General features: G+C 39.7%; 1 protein-coding gene across 1 annotated transcript in view; it reads right to left on the bottom strand.

Moving 5' to 3' along the window:
* Positions 1-661: 661 nt before the first annotated feature.
* KCNJ3 (potassium inwardly rectifying channel subfamily J member 3) overlaps positions 662-25,699 on the bottom strand; it is a 157,170-nt gene continuing 132,132 nt past the window's right edge. The window contains exon 3 of the mRNA XM_075180908.1: positions 662-2,352. Coding sequence (XP_075037009.1) covers positions 1,769-2,352 — 584 coding nt within the window. The 3' untranslated portion in view covers positions 662-1,768. The remainder of the gene's footprint in view (positions 2,353-25,699) is intronic.

Below are 25,699 nucleotides of genomic sequence, written 5' to 3'. Positions count from 1 at the left end.
TTAATTATTATTGTTTTAAAAAAATCTTTTTATGGCTTTTATAGCCCAAGAATTTATAAGGGCACATTTTATCAGTTAAAATATATAACATACTGCATCTATATAATTAAACACTGTAATAGATAAATAACATTTGAATAAAATTGGAAAAAAAATAAATGTTAAATATGTACCTAAACATCATAGCTATAACTCATTGAAACAAACAGATTATGCAAAATTTATAAGAGATTATATTTTTTTAGTAACAAGTATTAATATATAAATGTTCTAAAGATATATTTTTTTATTTTTTTATTTTTTTGGAGTGGAAAAGTATTTTGTTTCTTGGAATCTTGACAATTGAACATGAATTTGAAATATTAAACTTAGCCCAGGAGAAATGGAAACCCTAGGAAACATCATTATAAACAGGAATTCTAATTACTAAGGAAACTTCATTTTTGCTGCTTATATGCAAATTAAATTATAATCCGTATTACTTACCTGCTGATAATTTTTTAGAAACTACAGTATCTGTGATGTGGAAACTTTGGTAAGGACAAAATAACTCACTCATATTACATACATATTCAAATAATTTCTTAAACAAAAAAAATAATTCAAAGTTTTCACAGTTATTCTGTGTAGGTATGCAGCCCTTTATAATTTGGCATTTATATATATATATATATATATATATATATATATATATATATATATATATATATATATATATATTAGATATTTAATGTAGGTGTATGGAGTTATTCTGAAAACTGCAACTAAAGTTTCCCCGTGAATAAAACATTGTTGATTCCTTGCAAAACAAAACAAATTTTAATATAATGCATTCTTTTTAAAGATATTTGATATTTTACCTGTCTCACCATTTTGTTAGCTGGCAACATCTGTATAGTGATATTTTATGCCAGTGTTTCCCAGTGTTTCAGTCGTCATTGAGCCCTAAAAGTGTATGTTTTTCAGAGTACCACCAGTAAATCTTTTAAAATGTATCACTCAGTAATAAACACACCTGAGCTCTGGCAAGGAGACATGGAAAACATCCACTGTTAGGGCTCCCTGAAGATTGAATTTGAGAAACCATGTTTTATGTAAAGGAGAAGGAAGAGACAGATTAAGCAAGTACTCTTGCAGGAAAAAAAAAGAAAGATTGTCTCTGGAATTTAAAAAAAAAAAAAGATAATTGCACCAGTGTAGTTTTAATGTGACAGCAGAAATTAAGTAATAGTATTATTAGAATTCCTGTTTTAAGAAATAATACATGCTTGGAACTTACTTACATGGACAGGTATTTACAATCTATATCCAAATAATAAATAATCTTCAATAAAATTTTGCCCTTGTAGTTAACCATTCTTATGATAGAAGTAATCATTTTAAAAAATATGGGGGAGAATAATGCCCCTTTCATTTTTTTGATTATACAATATAAAGAAAGAACCATGCCATAAAACTATATGCAAAATATGCACACTATTATTGCATGCTTGATGTGATACTACATGCCAATTAGTATTACCTTAGTTCTAGAAAGACCATAAAAACAAGTTAGGTCTCTTATCAAAGCACTATATATATATATATACAGTACAGTTCTGACTACCATCAGCATTAAAACTGTTGCCCAGTATGGCTTTCCGATAAAGGAAATACAGTCTTTAGAGTTTAAACAGGAACTGCATTTGTACAGATCCTTATATATATATATATATTTCACTGGATTATTTTTCCAACCAATTCTTTGATTAATGCCTAAAAGTTTTTGTTATGTAAATCGGTCTGAATTCATTTTCCGCAATTTGGGTGGCAGGTTTCCATCCATTCTGCCGCCACCAGACAATCTTTGAAGCTTTGGCGGTAAATCTGCTACTGACTGGCTCATTGGATCTGAGATCATCTTTGTTGTTCTCATGACCAGTTTCTCTTCTGAGTTACCCGGAACGGAACTTATTCGTTGTAGCTTCATGGGCAAGTCACCCATGCTGTAAGCTTTTTCAGAAGTGGTAGAGCTCATTCTGAGGAGCTTCCTGGGCAGGTCCTCCCTGCCAGTTATTTTCTGAAGTTTCGGAGGCATTTTTGTGCTAATGTCATCAAGACTATCCAGAGTGTCTACAGAACTATGTTTGTCTTTGCTGTTACTTACTGCTGGTGCTATTAATGGTGAAGATATAAGAAGCATTTCTTCTTGTTCTTTGACACTATAAGGTGCAGTGGGTACTTCAAATGTTGCATGGAACTGGGAGTAGTCTACTTTAAAGAATCCTTCTTCTAGGGATATAACGGGATAAAAACGGTGGCCCCATAGGACTTCATCTTCGGTGTACGATGTCCGTGCTTGGCAGGTCATCCCTAGAATCAGAAGGAAAAAAAATGTTAACAGATTAAAATACTAAAAACTAAATTCCTCCTAGAGTCAACAATTTGCACAGACTATAAAAACCATTAATAACCCACTTAGTTCCAAGGGGGTTTTCGCAGCAGCCAATGACATCTCAGGATTCCAAGAGTTGGCCAGGAACCGTTAACAAAGAGAATGTATATATGGCAGCCCTAAGATCTACTGCAACCCACTATTGTTTTCACAGATGTGAAAATAAAATCAGTAACAACTACATAAATAAAAGTTAAAAAAAAAAAAGTAAAAAAACACCTTCACTTAAAGCCCCTGAAAGTTTTTCTAAACTCGATTAAACCAAACATGTTATGTATCCTATTTAAATAAACAAGAGAAATAGGGGAACATACATTTCAGCAATATCAAAACTGTTTTGACATCCTTCATAAAAACCCCATAACATATCCGATTTTAAAATCAGAATACTTTTGGATCCAAACAAGCAACAAAACCTATCCACTCAGACACATACCTACATAACCACTTTTTCCCCACAAAAAGATTCTCCACCTATCTCCACTAAAGAAAGTCTGTTTACACATACAAACTTTGTGCAGGTGTAGAATCAGAGATCTTAGCAGATAGACAGGCGCAAATGGGATTTGCACTTTAGGATTTACATTTTTGCACTTTTGTAACTGAACTTTCTACGATCTCTAATCGTGGTTTAGATACATTCTCTTTATAAGTGTATAAACCGGTTCATTTTTCTGTAGAGCTTTCAGTGAGCCGGGCCAGAGCCATGTCATATTCCGTACTTGTCTACAGTGCCAGACTAGCCGGGAGACTCCTGAATTTCAGGGAGTTCTCCTGGAGTCCGGGAAGAGTAGGCCACACACTCGGATCCCAGCTGATCTTCATGTGAAGTGGGTATGGCCACGCCACCTACCACACAATGACCCCCACATATTTGAGCATTGGTATGATAAGTAGGCGACTATGCATATATTAATGTTACTAGGTTAGAACCTATGTGATTACTAAAGACCATTGCGCTGGTTACTTCAAACTTCTGACGTCAGGCAGACAACACGATAGTGGGAGACAGACATATATAGAAGACAGCATGTACGTGACCCTGTGAAAACCGAGAATCTTCACAAGAGTCCAACTAAGCAAATTCTGCTATAGAGTCTGTAACCAATTTAATAAAATAGGGGATATATCTGACAGATACACTCTTTGGGACTATTGTGTATGTTTAACCCCAGGGGCAGACGGGGCTGGGGGCCTCTGCACCCCGGGTCGATCCTATAGTGGGCTTTATTGGGCTGGGTCACCTGCATTGTTCTCCTTTAAAATAGGCTGCTGAGTCAAGTCTTGCCCCCCGGGCTGAAATTTGCCAACCACAAGCTTTTTGTCCATCCAATGGGGGTATCTCAATATGCAATCTACGGTGGGTTAAGCTGTCCAAAATACATTTTACAGTTTTAGGGAGTCTTCATTTATATCAAAATATTAATTTTCCCTCATTATATATAATTCTTCCCTAGAATATATAAGTCTTAGCAGTAAAGTTATTAGATTAATATTAAATTTATTAAAACTTATTGCATTTGTTATGATAGTTTTTTTTCTTCCCCATCCTCATAGACTTTGCACTGCATTCAAAACCTAGGTAGATGCGTACTTATGAATTCGATGATAGTGTTGTCTAGATGTCAGAGTGTGAATATAGCATGGCAGATCACCCAGTAAGACGGTCTGCGTTGCAAGACTCTTGTAGATCTACAGTGGATCTTCTCGCACTGAGATTCCAAAGCAACGGAATATAGAGCATACATATTTACTTTTGTAATTTTAATTATGGGACAATGCCTTATATTTAAAAGCATACATTGTAACAGGAAATTTTATTGTACATCAAGGATCAGTTACATATGTAAAGCCAGTTTGCCCACTGTATGTATGTGTGGATATATATATATATATATATATATATATATATATATACATACACATAAAAACACACACACATATATATATTTATATATATATATATATATATATATATATATATATATATAGATAGATAGATAGATAGGTAACGGTTAGTCGAATACTTAATCAGACTAATACATTTGTTGAAACAGCTTCAATATGTGCTTTCTTTAACCCATAAGGCAGTAGTAAAGTACTGTCAATCAGGAATATAATTACTATTAATTTAATTACCATTATTATTTTAAGGGGCTGTTTTCATTTACTGTTCAATCAGAAAGCATTCAGCCTATATGCTGCCTCATTGCTTTAGAGCAAGAAGACCATCAGAATAGCTTTCTATGAATCATGCTACTTTAAAAGTATTAAATCCCAATCAGGTGAGTGCTATAGGTTTGTTTTTTCTCTAATCTTTCTCTTTTTTTGTTTGGTTCTCTTGGCTGGACAGAAGGTTCATCTTTGAATTATTAAGCCATTTAAAAACTAGAGTTTCCCCCCTCCATTGCATTGATTTTGTGTTACTTCCAGATGAATGAGATTGCGGTTTAGAGGCAGGATATACTACTACAGTATACAATTCCCATGTTTTAAAATATTTCAGTCATTGTAATTGATCGCTTGGTGATTTGATGCAGCACTTCAATTGGCCGTAATCTGTGAACATAATTATCTTTTAGGGTTGTAAAGAGGTTTCAAAACTATTTCATTGTAGATATCATGCACATCATAAAAACCTTTGTATTTTTGTATTAGTAGGTAACTTTAAGTAGCTTTACATAGTTTTATGAGCACAGAGTTTATGTAAATGTTTGAAGCTCAAAGTAAATAAATAAGAATCATTTATCACATGACTTATTACAAACTTCCAAGGCACAGTTAAAAAAACAGATACACAAATTTCTTATAGCCTAATTTACATCAGTATAATCACTGAAAGAATATTGTTACATCTGACAGATCAGCAACATTCTGAAAATGTTCTATATTGAGGCCAGAATACTCCAGTTTAACGGACTGTACAAGGCTGAATTTAATGACACAGATATCCTACTAGAAGAAGCATATAAATAGAAGCAGAATTTGTCTTTTCCAAAATACTAACATTCTGTGATAGAGGGGTATATTACTGTTTTGAAGTATGGTGGAAGATTGGTTTGGGGCTAGGTTTATTAAAGATTTTCTTGCCTCTATTTGGACTATTAAATTTATATGTAAATATTCAATGTAAGTCATATTTGAGGGTTTGCTTGTTTCTTACACACATGTGCTGGTAAAATGGTAAATATGAATGGAAAATAAAGTGCACTTTAGTAATTTGTTTATAACACATTTTCTACGTGTTTTTTTTAAACAAAAAGCAGATGTGAACAAGACCTGAAAGTGATCACATTTGGACCCCGTTGCTGCAATGTTTTTTTGAAAAGGCTCCTTACGTATATTTCTGACTTATAAACTTTATCTATCTTAGATACTAACCTAGATCTGTTCCTGAAACTTGTATTTGATCTGTACTGCTCACATGTGAAGTAATGGTGGCTAATAGGACATCCCATGCAGAGTACTTACCAACATTATAAAATCATTCTCAGGGAAAGGTCACATCTAAGCAGGTCAGGCACAGTGCAGGCTCAGAGAACCTTGATACTCTGAATTGTACTATGCAATTGCTGGTCTATACCGACATATAGGGACATAGAGGAATTGTACTGTACAATTGCTGGTCTAGACTGACATATAGGGACATAGAGGAATTGCACTGGGCAATTGCTGGTCTATACTGACATATAGGGACATAGAGGAATTGTACTGGGCATTTGCTGGTCTATACTGACAAATAGGGACATAGAGGATTTGTACTGGGCAGTTGCTGGTCTAGACTGACATATAGGGACATAGAGGAATTGTACTGGGCAATTGCTGGTCTAGACTGACATATAGGGACATAGAGGATTTGTACTGGGCAGTTGCTGGTCTAGACTGACATATAGGGACATAGAGGAATTGTACTATGCAATTGCTGGTCTATACCGACATATAGGGACATAGAGGAATTGTACTATGCAATTGCTGGTCTAGACTGACATATAGGGACATAGATGAATTGCACTGGGCAGTTGCTGGTCTATACTGACAAATAGGGACATAGAGGAATTGTACTGTGCAATTGCTGGTCTAGACTGACATATAGGGACATAGAGGAATTGCACTGGGCAATTGCTGGTCTATACTGACATATAGGGACATAGAGGAATTGTACTGGGCATTTGCTGGTCTATACTGACAAATAGGGACATAGAGGATTTGTACTGGGCAGTTGCTGGTCTAGACTGACATATAGGGACATAGAGGAATTGTACTGGGCATTTGCTGGTCTATACTGACAAATAGGGACATAGAGGAATTGTACTGGGCAATTGCTGGTCTAGACTGACATATAGGGACATAGAGGATTTGTACTGGGCAGTTGCTGGTCTAGACTGACATATAGGGACATAGAGGAATTGTACTATGCAATTGCTGGTCTATACCGACATATAGGGACATAGAGGAATTGTACTATGCAATTGCTGGTCTAGACTGACATATAGGGACATAGATGAATTGCACTGGGCAGTTGCTGGTCTATACTGACAAATAGGGACATAGAGGAATTGTACTGTGCAATTGCTGGTCTAGACTGACATATAGGGACATAGAGGAATTGCACTGGGCAATTGCTGGTCTATACTGACATATAGGGACATAGAGGAATTGTACTGGGCATTTGCTGGTCTATACTGACAAATAGGGACATAGAGGATTTGTACTGGGCAGTTGCTGGTCTAGACTGACATATAGGGACATAGAGGAATTGTACTATGCAATTGCTGGTCTAGACTGACATATAGGGACATAGATGAATTGCACTGGGCAGTTGCTGGTCTATACTGACAAATAGGGACATAGAGGAATTGTACTGTGCAATTGCTGGTCTAGACTGACATATAGGGACATAGAGGATTTGTACTAGGCAGTTGCTGGTCTATACTGACATATAGGGACATAGAGGAATTGTACTGTGCAATTGCTGGTCTAGACTGACATATAGGGACATAGAGGATTTGTACTAGGCAGTTGCTGGTCTATACTGACATATAGGGACATAGAGGATTTGTACTGGGCAGTTGCTGGTCTATACTGACAAATAGGGACATAGAGGATTTGTACTGGGCATTTGCTGGTCTATACTGACAAATTGGGACATAGAGGATTTGTACTGGGCAGTTGCTGGTCTAGACTGACATATAGGGACATAGAGGAATTGTACTATGCAATTGCTGGTCTAGACTGACATATAGGGACATAGATGAATTGCACTGGGCAGTTGCTGGTCTATACTGACAAATAGGGACATAGAGGAATTGTACTGTGCAATTGCTGGTCTAGACTGACATATAGGGACATAGAGGATTTGTACTAGGCAGTTGCTGGTCTATACTGACATATAGGGACATAGAGGAATTGTACTGTGCAATTGCTGGTCTAGACTGACATATAGGGACATAGAGGATTTGTACTAGGCAGTTGCTGGTCTATACTGACATATAGGGACATAGAGGATTTGTACTGGGCAGTTGCTGGTCTATACTGACAAATAGGGACATAGAGGATTTGTACTGGGCAATTGCTGGTCTATACGGACATATAGAGACATAGATGAATTGTACTGGACAGCTGTTGGTCTATACTGACATATAGGGACATAGAGGAATTGTACTGGGCAGTTGCTGGTCTATACTGACAAATAGAGATGTGGAGGAATTGTACTGTGCAATTGCTGGTCTATACTGACATATAGGGACATAGAGGAATTGTACTAGGCAGTTGCTGGTTTATACTGAAATATTGGGACATAGAGGAATTGTACTGGGCAGTTGCTGGTCTATACTGACATATAGAGACATATAGGAATTGTACTGTACAATTGCTGGTCTATACTGACCTATAGGGACATAGAGGAATTGTACTAGGCAGTTGCTGGTTTATACTGAAATATGGAGACATAGAGGAATTGTACTGGGCAGCTTCTGGTCTATACTGTACATTTTAGGGACACATTTTTAATGCCAGGCACCGTTCCTGCAACTTAGGAACAGTTGGGAAGTATGGACGCAGCCTCCTTGCCCAGTAAAAATGTTAAGGTACAATTATTTTGACATTGAAGAGCTTGGACAATGTATCACAAAACCAATGTTGTAGAATAATCCACAAGAGGAGAGTGATCAGGCCACAGGGCCACAAAGGTAAACCAAACCCAATATTACATACCGCAGCATTTTTCAGGAAGAAATGTATTAAATGTACTTTTTTCATTTGACATGATCTTTAAAAATTACCAATTGTTCCAACAAAAAATGTCAGGGGGGTGTTGGCTTAAAGTGGTTTGAGAATAAGGGGTGCTAATTTAATAACTTAGTGTGTATTAATTCACTTTATGCCATAACAGTACTAGAAACTTTTGCATTTAGGTCCTTTAATGTACGTTAACCTCACCATCTTGCCAACTTTGTTATAATCCAGGATGTTTTTAATGCTATTTCTCTGTTTAATAATCAAACGTTGCATGTTGCTTCCTAGAATAATCTGTCCTGCCAAACTTATCCTACTGAGATAAACCCCTGGCCAATTATTAAACTAAGGATAATTGATTTTCCCGTCTTAAAAATATATTTCCTCAGGTACTAATTAAATGCTCAGAATCTTTCACCAAACCATATGTGTTTCCACCACTGTCAGAGAATTGGGAGCCAACATTCCAATTATCTGTTTATAAAGGTCTCAATACCTACACCCTATCATAATTGAATACCTTCTGGCTATCCTACCTGCTTTGGGCCTATGTTCTCACTAGGGTATACGTCTCAGGTTACAATTACATGCGTTACATTGGCAGTTTTAACAGCAGTCTAGGTACAATACAAGAAAAATCATGTCCTTTGATGAAAAGAAAAACAAAGAATAGCAGCTTTGTCCTTTGATACATTTCATACTGTGCTGTTTACGCTAGTTCTAGTAATCTCAGATAGACAATGTTTAACCATTTGTCAGTTAACTTGTTCCCAAACAGTGGACATCTCTATAATTGCCACCAATATATTCCAGTCATTGGATGAAAATCTATGTAACTTTTCTTGCAAAGTTTCATCAGAGAAAATAATATAATGATTTTTCATCTATAGTTAGCATTGTTATTCTGGGTGAGTACAAGTGTTTACCAATGAAATTTGTAAGCACATGGGGGTATATTTAAAAATCAGGACTTAATCAAGCATACTGTTTACTGAAGATTAACATATCCCCTACAGTTCTGTATAACCATTATATTCTTGTTATCAGTTACACCTTATGATAAAATAAATATAGATAATCATTGGTATAATTGACCCAGTTTATCTTTGGATACATCCCATCTGCCGGCTTAAAAATCCATCATTTAAAACGGCGCTTTTCAAAAAGTGAACTTTCAGTTTACAGAGAACATCAGGTTCTCTGCTGCAAATTTACTGCTTTACTTCATAGTACAGTTACCGTTAATGTAGGAGCCTAGTAAAAGTAGGGGAGGAGAGGGGCTCTTATAGGATGAAGAGAACCCACAAATTAAAAAAAAAAGGGGCCTGTCCGTGAATAGACATGAGAAAACCGCTCTGATTGGCAATCCACAGACGGAAGAGAAGGAGATTCAATATGACTTTAGGAGGGGGAAAAAAAGTGGGAAAGAGGAATTTGGGCGAATATTTCAAATGATGGATTATTATACTCAGTGTTTGCGTTTGTGTTTATTTACTATTAAGTATGTTTGTGCAAGTAAAAGGTGCAAACTGTGTCCCATTATAAATATAGGAACAATCTGAAATGCAAGAATTTTCAAGTCATTCTGCAGGGGAATAAAGGCTGTGCACCCAGGATCAGTGGAAGCCTTGGGGGCACCCTAGGAAACACCCCCCACATTTATAAGTGGCATCCTTGGCTCCTCAGATTGGGGCTGTGACATCATAGACTAGAGCCAGACTCCCATCACAACACTGTTTGGAGGAGCAGCAGCCAGAGTCTTCACATGTAAGAAGTTGCAAGGCTGCTTCTCCTCCATGTCAGCGGCCGATTCTGCATGCCGGGGAACCATGGGGGCATTAAAATTGCTGGAAGCGTGTCATTATGTCACTCATTGAATGTTTTAGGTGCCCCCTAACAATTGGAGTCCCAGGCAAACACCTAGGATCACCTCATGGTAACGCCGGCTCTGTGTGCGCCCTTCCACAAAACTGGGAAAACTTTTGTAAGTGTGCCCTAACCACCCTTTTATCCAATTTAAATAATCCTGCCACACAAAATTAAATCTTGTCTACCCACTACCCAGGGCCACCTTAACAACATTATGGGCCCCAGGTCAAAACAGTGCAGCGGGGCCCCTACCTCTATATATGTGTTATATAGATATAGATATATATAGATAGATAGATATAGATATATTTGCAGGATTTTTTTTTTTTTCTTTGCAGGATTATTTATTTTACTTGAGAGCCCTACCTATGGGGCCCCCTTACCTGTGGGGCCCGCGGGCACCAGCCCATCGTGTCCAATGGAAAAGATGGCCCTTCCACTACCCAGTGCAAAACTAGGCACTAATCCACACTGAGTAACGAACTCCCCTGATGCACCCAAGTCCTCCGGTTCAAGCTATTGCGACCTGACAGATGCCGCCATTTGGCTCACAGATCCATGTGCTTCTCCATAAAACGGCTTGTAATTGCACAAAAGCAGGTGCGTGATACTACAAAAGCCCATTTGTGCTGCAGTTTTGGAGGTTCATAAACGTAATAATCACTATGGAGTATATGAGGGATGAGAAAAGGTAGCAGCCTGTAAGACTTTTCATTTTTTAGACCTAGTTTAAAACTATTCCCTTGCTCTTTATGAGACCTTTTTCTTTTAATTCTACCGTTCAGGGCAAGAAACATGAGCAGCTGAAATATTAAGTGTCCGTGAGGTCAAAATTGATAGCTGCCCAAAGCGCGGCGGAGTCTGAGATTACCATAGCAACCACAATACCATAGTAACCTCAGACACTAGAGATAGGGAAGAAAATAATGTTTAAGAGCTGGAAAAGCACTAGGGACAAAGTATTCACTTCATTGTGTTAAATTCATTCATTCTTTGTGCCATAGATATGGTTTTAAAATGCAATGTCTAGAACCACTGTATAATAGAAAAGTTACTGTAACATTGCCACAGATTCAATTTATTTATTCTGGACATTTGCCTGCATTGCTTGCCTAGTTTTGTCTGCCAAAAATATGTGTAACTATTAGATTGAACATCTAAATAACTTGTTTGTTGAGAAATGAAGCAGGCACTTGGGGTTTAACACTGAAATACACTATGGATAAGCCTTCTAAAAAGTACAAAGGGATAATAAATTTGACAAAGTCACCGCGGACTTTAAGAACGCAATGACAATGCATATGGAATTCTAGGAACATAAAAGCTTGGTCTCGGCTCAATAAAGCGCAAGCCGGTTTATGGCTGTTCACATATGGGTAAATACGGATCTTTGGTTTCTTCTACTTCAGGCCCGGCCAACCTGAAGCTCTCCAGGTGTTGTGAAACTACAAGTCCCAGCATGCCAGCTATCTGCTGGATATCGTCTAGCAGAGCACGCTGGGACTAGTTCAACAACACAGGTTAACCAGGCTTGTCTAGTTAGACACAAACAGAGGTGGCTCAAATTGCAGGGGGGGAGGGGGGGTATTTATCATAGTTGCCTACTCTCCCGGAATGTCCGGGAGACTCCCGAATTTTTTGTGAGTTCTCCCGGACTCCCGAGAGAGCAGGCAAAAATCCCAGATCCTGCTGTTTCCGTTGATGAAGATGGGTGGGGGTGGGGCTAAATGTGGCACCGTGGCACCGCTCCCTGCTGCGATTGGCCAAAATGACATAGGATTGACAGGGGCGGAGCCTAACGACGCAACCGCGCGTGGCCACACCCCTTCGACGGACCCCCTCCCCGATAGCTGCCTTCAAAAGTGGGTACGTATGGTATTTATCAAATAGAGAAAAGCCCTAAATCCACCAGAACCGGGAATTTTCATTAGATTTAGGGTTTTCCCTATTTAAACTCTCCCTGCCAGTAATAGCAAAGCTTATTTAACATGGACAGAGGCAGTGCAAGTACTGCTGATGTTCCCCTATTGCCATCGACATCTCAGCATGGAGGTAGCCAGGGGTACTGTAAGGAAAAAATGCTTTATTAGTAAAATAAAGCATTTTTTCCTTCTTATTTTTAAATAAAGTTTTTTTCTATTTATTTTCTCCTTTTATTTACTTCTTAACTTTATTATTTTGTTTGAAACAAATCTGGAGCTGAAAGCAGAAGCCCAGCCATTGAATGGAGCAAGAACCATTTGGAAAATCATGCTACAATGCACCCAAACACAAGTAGCCTGACATTGGAAACTATGGGATGCTAGTAATAGCATGTATTTAACGGCAGTGGGTAGGAGGCCTAACTCTCAGTCTGTGGGTTATTTCCTTGCCCTCATTCCCCTCCTTGCATCATGCCACTGCCCTTGTCACATGTGGTCCTTTCCTCACTAACAATGGAGGGGTTACTGCCTCCCACATGATCAGCACACTCACCTCCTCTTGCTGTGGCAATTCTGATTATCTGATTGGCTATACTGAAAAAAATTCTGGTGATCTGATTGGCTACTAAATAGGGTACACACAGATCAGCACAAGATGAAGATTGAATGCAATAAGGAGCCTAGTACCCTATCAAATAACCCTTAATAAAGGACCATTTAAGGGTGATATCTGGATTCTCCAGAACTGAGGATATGTAATCATGCTCCATCTGTATGATCTACTGCTTCATACACAACTAGCGTGACATGCCTAGACCGTACGCCCATACCATACATATTGATAGGGACGGTTCCAATTCTAATGGACCGTTCCCACTTGCGGAATGTTGGGATGGGCGTCCCGCTCACCACCGCTATGCAAAGCATTCAGAAGTGAATACAGGTGTGCACGGGTGTATTTAGGGAAGGAGGATCGCACTGCAGAAGCACTGAGCACGCTCCTGGGGAAAGACACACCGTTTTCAGATATTCCCAAAGAACAAATCGGGTATGTTCGAGCCTAACACCATCTAATAATATGGATTGCAAAGGACTTTAGATCTCAGTCTGCACCATTTGACATAGACTTTCTACTGTGTAAAAGTTCAGCTTTTCAGACATATCTGCCGGGATAGAAAATGAATATATATCTGTCAGAAATTCATCTCAGCAGCTGAAGATGTCACACAAGTACTACTACACTCTACTTGCCGAACGTCAGATGCACTTCAGTGCACACTGCTAAATACAGAATCAAACAGAGGAACACAAATAATGTGAAGTAGATGGTAATAGCCGTTATGTTAAGCATATTCGTTTTATTTGATAGCTTACATGTAGGACTTGTAGAGAGCAAAGAGGGAAAATAGATATCAAAGGAGGAATAGACATTATTTGGGGGCTCTTCATCTTAGAATGTACATCAGTAGGGATTGCTCATAGTATAATGGACATTGGAGAGGGTTCTGTATGGTACAATGAAAGGCTCTGCTTTGTACTATGGTCAGAAGTGGCTGCTTGGTACATGATTATAGCCCACAATAGGAAAACCATATCTACTTTTGCCAAAAGCTCAGTGAGCCTCTGGGAACAATTTCTAACTTCGCAGTTTGCTGATTGATGCCATAATGGGAACCAATCCTTCCTCTCTGGACTCTGCCTTGTCTAAAACTGGACCTGGCTGCAATCAACTCAAATAATGGTTTAGCCCACAAAATGGCCTCCTCCACTGTGTACAGGTGATGGTACATGTGACAAAACGAGTTTGATATGACCTTTAACCAGCCTGTCCCTTGTTTCTCACAAAAAGGAGTATAACAAGTGTAGTTTTTATAGCCCTGTTTTTGTTCCCCAACTCACCAGAGTACAACTGCAGTGTCTAATTACACATAGATAAGGGGACATCGTAGCTCATTGTAAACATATATATTGTTTATTGGTGATATTGCAGTGAAGCTGTTATTCATTGTTCTTAAAGTGAAACCAGGTGGGTTATGAGTAAGGATCAAGTTCCAGGATACAGGTGAGGGGGGCTGTAGCTACATTAATTCTCCCCCCTCCTTTCCCTACAGGAAGTATGGAACAGCTGGGGACCCTGTGACATCACAAAGTAGTGTAAGGGGTTAATTTCAGGAGGGGCTATCCTGTCTTTGGAGGTGGGATAGGCCAATTAGTATCCATTGTCCTCCACAGGACTAGTCCAGACATTTTGTCTGCAACCCAGCAGGTGACCTTCTGTGAAAGCACAGCTCATCTGCACTGCCCCTCCAACCTTCTGATCTGGCACCCACCAGTGTTTAAGAGGGAGAGAGTCAGGGATTTGCCCAGTGAGGGGAAAGCACTGAGGAAATTTGACCCTGCATATAAGGGTCAAATTTCTCTTGAAGGGAGGAGGAGGTGTTCATCCTGGGGATTGATGGCTGCAAGCTGCAGAGTGGCTGGTTTTGAGTTGCCGTTGTCTACCAGTGGACTACATCTGCAGATCGGTGGTACTCTGTATATCGATGCCGAGAAGAGCGACAAGACTCACCCCGACTATTCCGAAGGAGCTGGTTCCCGACCCTGCTCGATGACGACTCCTCTTCACCCCGACAGCAGCCAATGACGATGAAGCAAGAGCGTGCCGACGGCATTATCGCTGTTAAGGGTGTGAGCTAAGTATGCACCCATGTACAATGTATAATCCTTTCTAAAATTCATTGTACATTGTCAATTGGCCAAATTTTGCCTGCAAATTATAGTATCTAAATGTTGATTGAAGCAAATATTCTACAGAACAGTTTGAAAAAATTCACTCACCTCTATCCCTTAGGACCAATAACATTACTGATGCCATCTATACTTCCTAAATCTTAAGAAAACATGATAATGCAGCCTATCAAATAACTAGTAATCCGGAATTTGGATCCCAATCTGCAGCTTTCAAGCCTCTCACACACACACAAATTATAAAGTGAAATTATGATACAAATTTACGTTCTAATAATGAGCTTCAAACAAAATACATATATGGCAAATGGTGAAACATAGAAGATAAACATCGCCAATGAACAATTAATAACCACTACCAAATACAATTCTGCTGCCACTGTGCAAAAGGCATATTTAATCCTTTCCAATGCACATTCCTTTGGCAAGATTGCACTGGCAGATTGATCGCGGCAGATGTATTTCTGCAAACGCAGTGCCAGGAATTGCCCAACCTTGCTTTAACCGAAGTCTTCAAATTAAAAAGAGAATTAAAACATTTTATTTATTTGCACAGAATATCTGACAACTAATAATACGATGATCTTCTAACCGTATTTTATAAATTCCACTGCCTTATGGTAGAAATAAAGTACTTGCTAATGTTAAAGCCATTTATCAAGCAAAACAGAAAGGACAATAGTCTATCTTTTACACCCCCCATCCCTTCTTCTGGCTCTGACCCATGTATTACAATATACATTGAAATAGCTATGTTATAACAAACATATAGAAATATTGCATTTTATACATTAAAGCAGAAAAACAATTGACCCTGTACTTTATATCCTCCAATAATGCGATTATGTGCAAATCAATTTTATTTTTCACTGCTGCTATATTTCTAAAATGTAATATTTAAGCTTCTCAGCTTATTCTTATTTTAGGTGTGTAAGACATACAAAAAAATAGTGGGCATTTTCCTAATAAACAGTACCAATCCTTTCTAGAAAGCACAGTATGTTCTATTATTCTCAAACAAATGATATTTAACTGCAACCAAAAATATCATGTTTTGAATGTTACATTAATGAGTTTGGCAGGAAAATCTTATCAATTTTAATCAGGTCCAGATTCTATATCCAAATAATTATCCTAAATATTCCTGTTCTGAAGTGACTTTAACTGTACAGAGGATTTGCTATTTTCCTCTGCCTTAAAGATATTTGTACTCACGTATTATCAATAATGCATTGACTGGATATTGATAGTACTGATACCATACATTCCACCTTGTCTACAGAGCTTACAATTCCCTTCTCAAATATGTTTTCTGAAGGCAATTAATAAATCCCATGTACCCAGGGCCATCTTTTCCATTGGGCACGATGGGCAGCTGCCTGGGGGCCCCACTGGCAAGGGGGCCCCATAGGCACGGCTCTTAATGAGAGTAAATAATCCTGCAAATGAAAAAAACCTGCAAAAAAAACCTACAAGGGTCACTGAGCAAGTACATCTATCTCTATATATCTATATCTATATCTGTATCTGTATACATCTATATATCTATATCAAGGGGCCCCAGTGCACTGCTTTGCCCAGGGGCCCATAATGTTGTTAAGATGGCCCTGCATGTACCGTACTACAAACTGCAATATATCTTGATGTGGTAAGCATTATTATGAAGATCCAGGAGGGGGAGGTCAAGTAGTAAGTAGAGGAGAATGTGCTGTAAATTGGTTCAGTTTGGTGGGGAGTGGAACCAAAATGACGCAATTCACAGAAAATCAGGTCATAGAGGCCACAATCCCACCCACATCACTGGGAGCTGGGGAGGATTTAGAGAGGGTTGTTTGCTGGTAGTCCAGGTACATTCTGGGAGAGTGGGCAGGTAGGATCTGGACTGTCTGCCCTGACCACAGTCTGTATCCACCTGTCTGCTACTAGCAGACACCGAGACTGGGAACTGTGGCTTCACCCGCAGAACAGTCACACTCTTGTTGGGTTCTCTGGTGAAGACATGTGGCCTAGACAGACAGATAGATAGATAGATAGATAGATAGATAGATAGATATGAGAGAGAGACATAGATAGATAGATAGATAGACAGGCAGACAGATAGGAGAGAGAGATAGATAGATATGAAAGAGACAGAGAAAGATAGATAGATAGAAGATAGATAGACATATAGATATAAGACAGATAGATAGATATGAAAGAGACAGAGAAAGATAGATAGATAGATATGAGATAAACACACAGACAGATAGATAAATAGAATAGTTAGATAGGTATGAGATAGATAGATAGATAGATAGATATGAGAGAGGTAGAGATAGATAGATATGAGAGAGGTAGAGATAGATAGATAGATAGATAGATATGAGAGAGGTAGAGATAGATAGATAGATATGAGATAGATAGATAGATAGATAGATAGGTATGAGATAGATAGATAGATATGAGAGAGGTAGAGATAGATAGATAGATAGATAGATAGGTATGAGATAGATAGATAGATAGATATGAGATAGATAGATAGATAGGTATGAGATAGATAGATAGATATGAGAGAGGTAGAGATAGATAGATAGATATGAGATAGATAGATAGATAGATAGATATGAGATAGATAGATAGATAGATAGATATGAGATAGATAGATAGATAGATAGATATGAGAGAGGTAGAGATAGATAGATAGATAGATAGATATGAATTAGATGAAATTATAAGTTCAGTATAAACACAAACAAAGATTTGATGTCTCAGAACACCTTGTGAATCAGCGGCAGGTTCTGCTAGACGACTTACTGAAGCTGATTAGCAGCTCAGCAAAGAAAAACCCATCTTAAATTTCAGTTCTTGTCATTAATATTTAACAAGATTTCTTTTAATTTAATTTTATGAAAGAAAATTGTGCGCTGATGGCCACTGAGCGCCCCAGACATGTTTTTTGATTAGTGAATGTTTGAAAAACAAGCCACTGCTGATTAATATTCACTCTCCAGCACAAACTCCTGACTGATTCGTTTGTTACCAGTCATTTTATTGCAGAGAAATGCGTCACTTTGCCGAATAATAAATGAAAAGAAGAGCTACAATATCTCAGGAGGTGCAGTGCGCTTCGCAGTTCAATAAAGACAGCTCGCTTTTGTCATGGTTGAAGAGCTTAATGTTACGTAATCTGCAATAACTTAAGCCTTTATCCTCGGGCCACGTATACGCAAGTTGTACCTTCATTTAAAGAGAAACTAGACCCAAAAAGAAATATTTTTGATGCGTTGCATTGGAGAGTGAACTGACCTGCCTGGTGTCCTCTTGAAAGGTAAGACTGCTTTGTTTAATCAGAAAATGAATTAAAATTTGTTCACAGGATAATGTATTAGTGCAAAGGTCCATCCCCCATCTCAAGTCATGGTCTTCGATGAGTAAATGTATCATTGTAGTAGCAATTATGCCGTAGTAAGTGTTTTATTGTTCTATCACTGCGATATGGGTGCTTGTTTTATCTCATCTGATTTCCATGTTGGCAATAAACACTTTGGTCTTTTAACCGATTTCAGGTAACTCGACCGACACTGAAGTGTGTACGGCCTGAAAATGATCAAATAGATTACTTACCCATCATGCTGCCTCTTGGTACGCTGGAGAGAAAGTATGATTTTACCCAGTAAACAGGGTAGACAAAACAGGAAATCCAAACAAACTAGTTAATGGTCCATCCTATCCACAAATCAGAGTCTTCGGAGTCAGCTAAGAAGAAACCGGTTTGTTGATCTAAGAAGAAACTGGTTTGGTTCAATATAAAACGTTTGCAGGGAGAGCCTTGATTAAGAAGGAGAGTCCAGCTCCAAGGGACAATAACCCCTGTACCACCCCATCTCATCATATTTTACAAATGTGCTACAACCAAGGGGGAAACTACTGTGGGTGCAGGGATAAGGTGCCCTGTAGCAGCTGCCCCCTCTTCAATTATGGTATCTCCATCTTTGAGCAGTGCATCAAAGTGGGGGGTGTGTGAGGGCAGGGGGCAGGGGGCTTACTGGTCATGCTCCAGCCACTGTTCATGATCAGTTGTACAGGGCAAAGGCATCATGTACCAGGATCACAGCCCCCCCCACCCAGCATTAAATGAAACACCCCTGAACGCATCCCATAACAACTGGTTGGTGCGTTCTTGCTAAATGCAACCCAGACACATGATAGAGTATGTAAGAATTTGCGCTTAGGGATAATATTTAAACAAGTTTCAAGGGGTAGAGATTGTGCATTTAAGGAGATGTTCCCAGTTTAGCATAGCCTCCCCCCACATCACTGGCAAAATGACTTTTGATTTTTGTTTTAATGTCCTAGGAAGTGGAAGAGTTGGACATCTGCAAATATTTTCAACTGGACATTTTTTGAGCCATTGAGGAGCAATTTACACAGACAAAATAGGAATATTGAGGCACAAAACTATCAATGTATTAATGAGATTCCAAGAAAAACTTAATAGTTGTAATTAATAAAGGCATAGGCACAAATGTGGTCGCAGTCACAACTGAAGTCATAGTGAAACCGAGGGGGGGGGGGGTTCCTAGTGCCTGGAAACCCCCCTCTAAGCCTGGGGCACTGTATAATTGTGGAAGCTGGACCCTGCTCCCGCTTCACCCAGCTCTGCTTGAAAAGGGAGAGCTGCGTGCACCTATCAGTAGTGCATGCAGCATTGTCCATGTATATTATGGGGATAGGAAGAGTTGGAGAGCAGCCAAGCGCTGTCTAAAATTATAGCCACGCCCCCATGCATGCTGGTCACGCCCACTCTACAAATCCTGCGTTTGCCCCTGGAAGTTTTAACTTTTGCTGTCACATACATTACTATCTAGAAACGATATTCCGTAAAAGGATGTGCAAATCATATTCACTCAGTCACTTCTGGAAAGCTGAACGCTGGTTGGCCCTTATGTCTGTGTTAGGTGGATAACTAGATGCATTTGTGCAAAATATTTTATGGTTCGAAAATGACACCCAAATGTCTTATTTTTTTATCTACAGCAAAACATAGTGGCTGTGATAATTGCTGTATGATATATGGATGTATCAAATCCAACATTTCCATCTGCTGGTGTTAATTGATTATATAACATCTATGCAGTCCAGTGACAGACATATAGAGCCGGATTGTGATAATTACTTAAAACACATTGCTTTGGAATGCTTGGTGCTTAAAACACGCAGTTGGCATTGCTATTGCAAAGTAAAAATAGTATACATACATTTAGCCTAAGATAGCAATTATGGAATGCTTGTCAGGCAAACTGCTGGGGATTTGGATAAACTAAATGTGACAATTTCAGATAAAGGTAAGTACAAGCCACTGACATAAACACAAAGGATATGACCCAGATTTACTAAGGAATACATGCAATGACCTGCCTCGGGCGGAATTACTGGGCATCGTTCAATAAATCTACCATGTTACTTTTGTTCATGATGTCTACTGTAAATTAGTCATTAAATAAAAATCCTATTGTAATAAAAAAATACCACAAACATCACCTTGCTTTTAATTGGATTTTATAACTTCATTGTCATACAGCACTAAAGCCTTTTATACACTCCCAATCAATCTTAGGGGCAGATTGAATTGCTGGCGATGTGCTAAGCGGGCATCACCGGCGCACATTGCTAGCCATTACGGTAAGAATCTCCGCTCAAATTTCTGTGCACCTCTACTGGGTGTAAAGAAAAATGAGCGAAGTGTCCAGCCATAACATTGCCGTGGACGTTCCAATGACACATTGCGCTGAATTGAATTTCCACCCTAATGTCCAGGTATCCATGAAGCTCCACCTACCATTACATAGGCAAACCGAGGGGGGGCGGGGTTCCTAGTGCCTGAAAACCCCCCTCCAAGCCTGGGGCACTGTATAATTGAGGTGGCTGGACCCTGTCCCTGCTTCACATGGTTCTGCTTGAAAAGTGCTGTGTGCACCTAACAGTAGTGCACGCAGCATTGCCCATGTATGTATATTATAGGGATAGGAAGAGTTGGAGAGCAGCCAAGCACTGTCTAATATTATAGCCACGCCCCCATGCATGCTGGTCACGCCCACTGGTGGCATGGTGTGGAAACCTCTACAAATCCTGCGTTTGCCCCTGCATTACGACACTGCATAAGTGAGTTATGTTTTATTGTAATCTCTGTTCAGCTGCTGGATCCACTGATCCTGAGTACGTGTTGAGAGTTCATCCTGACTAATGAGCTGTACCGATGTCACTATACCTAATAGGTTACTCATCTGCACTGTAACTATGAGCAGTCGATTTAGCTTATCGCCTGGGCTCAATTTACTATACTGGGAGGGAGGTGAATGGTGTCCTGCTTCCTGACACTTTTCTCAAGCCATACCCCAGAGATGAATTGCCAGATCAAAACGTAGGACTGTATCCTGTTCCCTGGGCACTCTGATGAATGGATCACCGATGGGCAGCCAAGCTCCTCTTTCGGGAAACGCCGTAGTCTCCTTGGTGGCAACAATTTCCACCACAGCTTTCAATTTCATGGATCCATCCGTCGCTGTTTCTCCGACAGCACCAGAACTGCACAAGATCCAGTTCCTTGAAGGTTAGGATGAGTCTGACTGTGTTGCAGGGCTGATATCAGTTGATGGCAAACTCGGTAATTGCTCATTGATCCAAGTCACAGGGGAACTACCAGTCGCTACTGAAACGGTGCAGTATAGACATTGTGAGCAGGTTTTTAGTGAGTGGAAACTCACCAGAGTGTGGTTGATGTATGGGAACAGACAGTGCAATGGCACTGTGTACTGTGGACCATCAGTGTTGGACCTAATCATCAGAGCAGGGGGACAGTTTCACAGCCCCTGGATCCAGCCTGTAACTGTCACCAATAACTGGTTCAGACAATACTTTTTTTGTAGCAACTTTGCATGTGTTCTGCCCCATTTGGGGGTAATTCTACCTACAAATCTCCACTTTTCCCCAAAACAAATCATCACTGACCACAAATAAATGGAACAGTTAGCACATACCCCCCAGCTAGTCTCCATAGACCTTTAAGGAATGTTGAAAGCGGTTTAATGTGAGTTTTCGGCTGACCAGGATGACATGTCCTCAAAGACACACGAATTATGTACCAGGAAACTCTTTATACAGTTTATGAATGTACAATGCAGAGCTTCAAAGACATTCACTGCCAATCAGAAGCTGCTATTTCTCAGAAGATGGTATTTCTCAAGTCCTCAGAACATTCAGTAGACTGTAGAATATATTCTAAGGAATCTAGTAACAAATAACATGACTTTTGGGTACGTCTCGCCAAGTACACTTTTATCTAAGAGCCTAAGGAGGCCTCTCCTGGCAGGCAGTCTAACACAGAGGTAACTAACGCATTGATTTCCAGCTCTTGTGGAACTACAAGGCACAGCATGTCATGCCATCTTTTAGCTGGCAAAGCATGTTAGGACTTATTGTTTCACAACAACTGGAGAACCACAATTTGCATAAAGAACATTAATACCCCGACTGAACTGCATTATTTGCTGCGACTGGCTGGGAGCTTTAGCAGCAGGTAATGGAACTAGTAGATGATTTTAGCTGTGCAGCAAAAAAGTCATTTGCCCAGTCCTCTGACATCAAGCTGATGATATGGCTGCAGACAGGGCTGGCGGAATGCTAGCAGCGGTCCTGGCTGCAGAGGAGGGCAACTTGTCCTTCTTCTGTATACGGTGTCAGCCTCCCAAAAGCAGCAGACAGGAGGAAATGTTAGATACACTCTACTAGACAGCATATCTAACCAATTATTGTAGATAAGAAGGGGGTTAAACCAAAGACCGTATGGGGGTATTTAGGTAGCCCCGGAGTGCCTCAAGGCACTCTGCAGTGATACATTGCGGATTGGGATGCGAGGAGAAAACCGTGATGTTGAGGTACAGCAGTACCTGAAAATTTGCGCTGCTGTGATGTTTGGTTAATTTAATATAATATGGAAACAAAGTTTACAAAGCTTGTTACATATGCTTTAAATAAATATAGCATACTTGCCAACTCTCCTGGAAAGTCCGGGAGACTCCCGAAATTCGGGTCAGTCTCCCGGGCTCTTGCAAGAGCTGGCATTTCTCCAGCATCCGGGAAATTCCATTGTTAAAATGACGCGATTCACAGAGAATCCCTTCATTTTGGCCCCACCCCCACAACAAAACGTCATTTTACTCGTGGTGGCAGGGCCAAAATTATGCGATTCCAGGCGCCCCGCCCCCTGACGCCCATTAGTCACGCCCCTCTCCCGGACGTCGCCTTCTGAAATTAGGCAAGCATGAAATAGAGCAGCATTCAAAATGACTAATATAAACTTTCCAATAATTGAACAATACAATATTCTGTTTCATACGGATACAATGTTCCATTTACCTGCGATTTTCCTTTGAATCCGTCTAATTTGGGTTAACTCCGCTGTCACATGGAAAATGACTTAAATACTGTCAGTTCTTATCTTATTCCTCATATTATTTGTAAATACAGCACAGGCTCTCCTTGGCTTTGCAGCGCATTACACTGACAGTGTTTTACACTGAGCTGATCTTATTAGGTAAGCAATGGTTGACTTATATTGAATAAACCTGGATTGCAAGTAGCCACTAAGGTCTCTTTCTGGGCACAGTGTCTGCTAAATTGAACAAAAGGGGATAGAGGTTAAACCATTTTAGCTGTCACAATAAAACTGCTATTTTTCAAACTAGACGTCAGATAAAATCCAACAGCTTTTTCTATAAAAATAAAATTTAAATCAATCTGATCCTGCAGAAAAATATGGAAAAAAAAAAGTATTCTATGGTTCCATTTTCAGTGAATTGAAGACACTTATTTGCAGAAGTAGCAATCCATATTCGTGAATTAAGCTACGTGCAAAAAGGATTTAGTTCTCTGAAATAATGAGATGTTTTGGCCACTTTACAATTCTCAGAAAACTGAGCTTGTTTACGAAGTGCTGCTTTTATTCACAGAGCCGTTGGAAAATGTGTTCATCTCAAATATATATTTATCTGCTACCTTGATTTCAACGGTCTACGGTTCATAATAAGACGTCTCTAGTAAAAGAGCTTCCAGGGGACTCAGAAAAGATATTATGAAAAGGCTTATGTCGTCACACGATGCACAGTCTAAGCAATGATGTGCTCTATGGCTGCTTACCCACTGCATAGGCAAACCGAGGTGGGGGGGGGGGTTCCTAGTGCCTGGAAACCCCCCTTAAACCCTGGGGAACTGTATAATTGAGGTGGCTGGACCCTGCTCCCGCTTCACACAGCTCTGCTTGAAAAGGGAGAGCTGCGTGCACCTATCAGTAGTGCATGCAGCATTGTCCATGTATATTATGGGGATAGGAAGAGTTGGAGAGCAGCCAAGCACTGTCTAATATTATAGCCACACCCACTGGCTCACCCCTCTGCAAATCCTGCGTTTGCCCCTGCACTGGTGGTAGGAAACAAACGGTGACACGGAACGTGATCAATTGTGAGTCAGTTCACAACAAAAACTGGGTGGAGCAATTAGTGTATCAAGCTCCAGCAGGGGGCAGTGTAGAGAAAGACAGGGGTAATTTTAAAATATAATTTAATATTCTGGGTATGGCGCTTCAAATGACAGAAAGACCAAGCACTTAATGTTACAGATAATAGACCGCAAGGCCGTGTAGTAGTATATATAATGACAGTAATACAGTGATATTGACAGTGTGGGATATCAGTGAGAGTCATGAAACTTTAGCAAATATTTTATATTAGTTTAAGGGAATTTCAGTATTGTCTAGAAACAGAAAATAGGAACTTAGGGACACACAATACAATTTCTTTTCTGCAAGACTCTCATATGCCTGTATATGAACTGATTCTCATTTATTAATCTTGGGGCTCAGTTACATTTGATCACATATACACTCAGAATTACACATATATTTAAGTGCATATTTTCAGTCGGATGTATCCATACTTGTCGTCTCTCCCGGAATGTCTGGGAGACTCCTAAAATAGCAGGCAGTCTCCCGGGAGAGTCACCCAATCTCCCTGATTGTGGACCAGATCAGAAGTGAGTGACAGATCTGCCTATAGTACTATGACACACATTGTGTCATCACTCCATGATCCTTAAACAGGCTGCCTGAGCACCCCCGACTCTGCAGACACATGACTTCCCCCCATGTGACCCCCCAAGAGACTCCTAGCTGTGTGATTGGCTGACAGGACAGGAGAACTTGCAGTGAAAATCGTAGCAGAGACACAAGAAAAGCTGAATCGGAGGAGCAGATAAGTAAAAGACTCCGGACGGTAAAGAGAGATAACAGGGATAACAGGGAAGAGACAGGTCAGGGGGTTCATGGGGTGTAGAAGCAATGAATGGGGAAACAGTGGGAGATGTGAAAAAAAGCAATAGTGAGCAAAGGAGAATATAGAAAGTGCAATTGGAGACCGCCATAAGCGGGAGAACAGATAGCGAGGAGAGATAACGAGGGCTG

This window comes from Mixophyes fleayi, chromosome 7 (assembly GCF_038048845.1).
Source record: "Mixophyes fleayi isolate aMixFle1 chromosome 7, aMixFle1.hap1, whole genome shotgun sequence".
Lineage (NCBI taxonomy): Eukaryota > Metazoa > Chordata > Amphibia > Anura > Limnodynastidae > Mixophyes > Mixophyes fleayi.
This window is presented reverse-complemented; position numbering and strand designations above follow the sequence as displayed.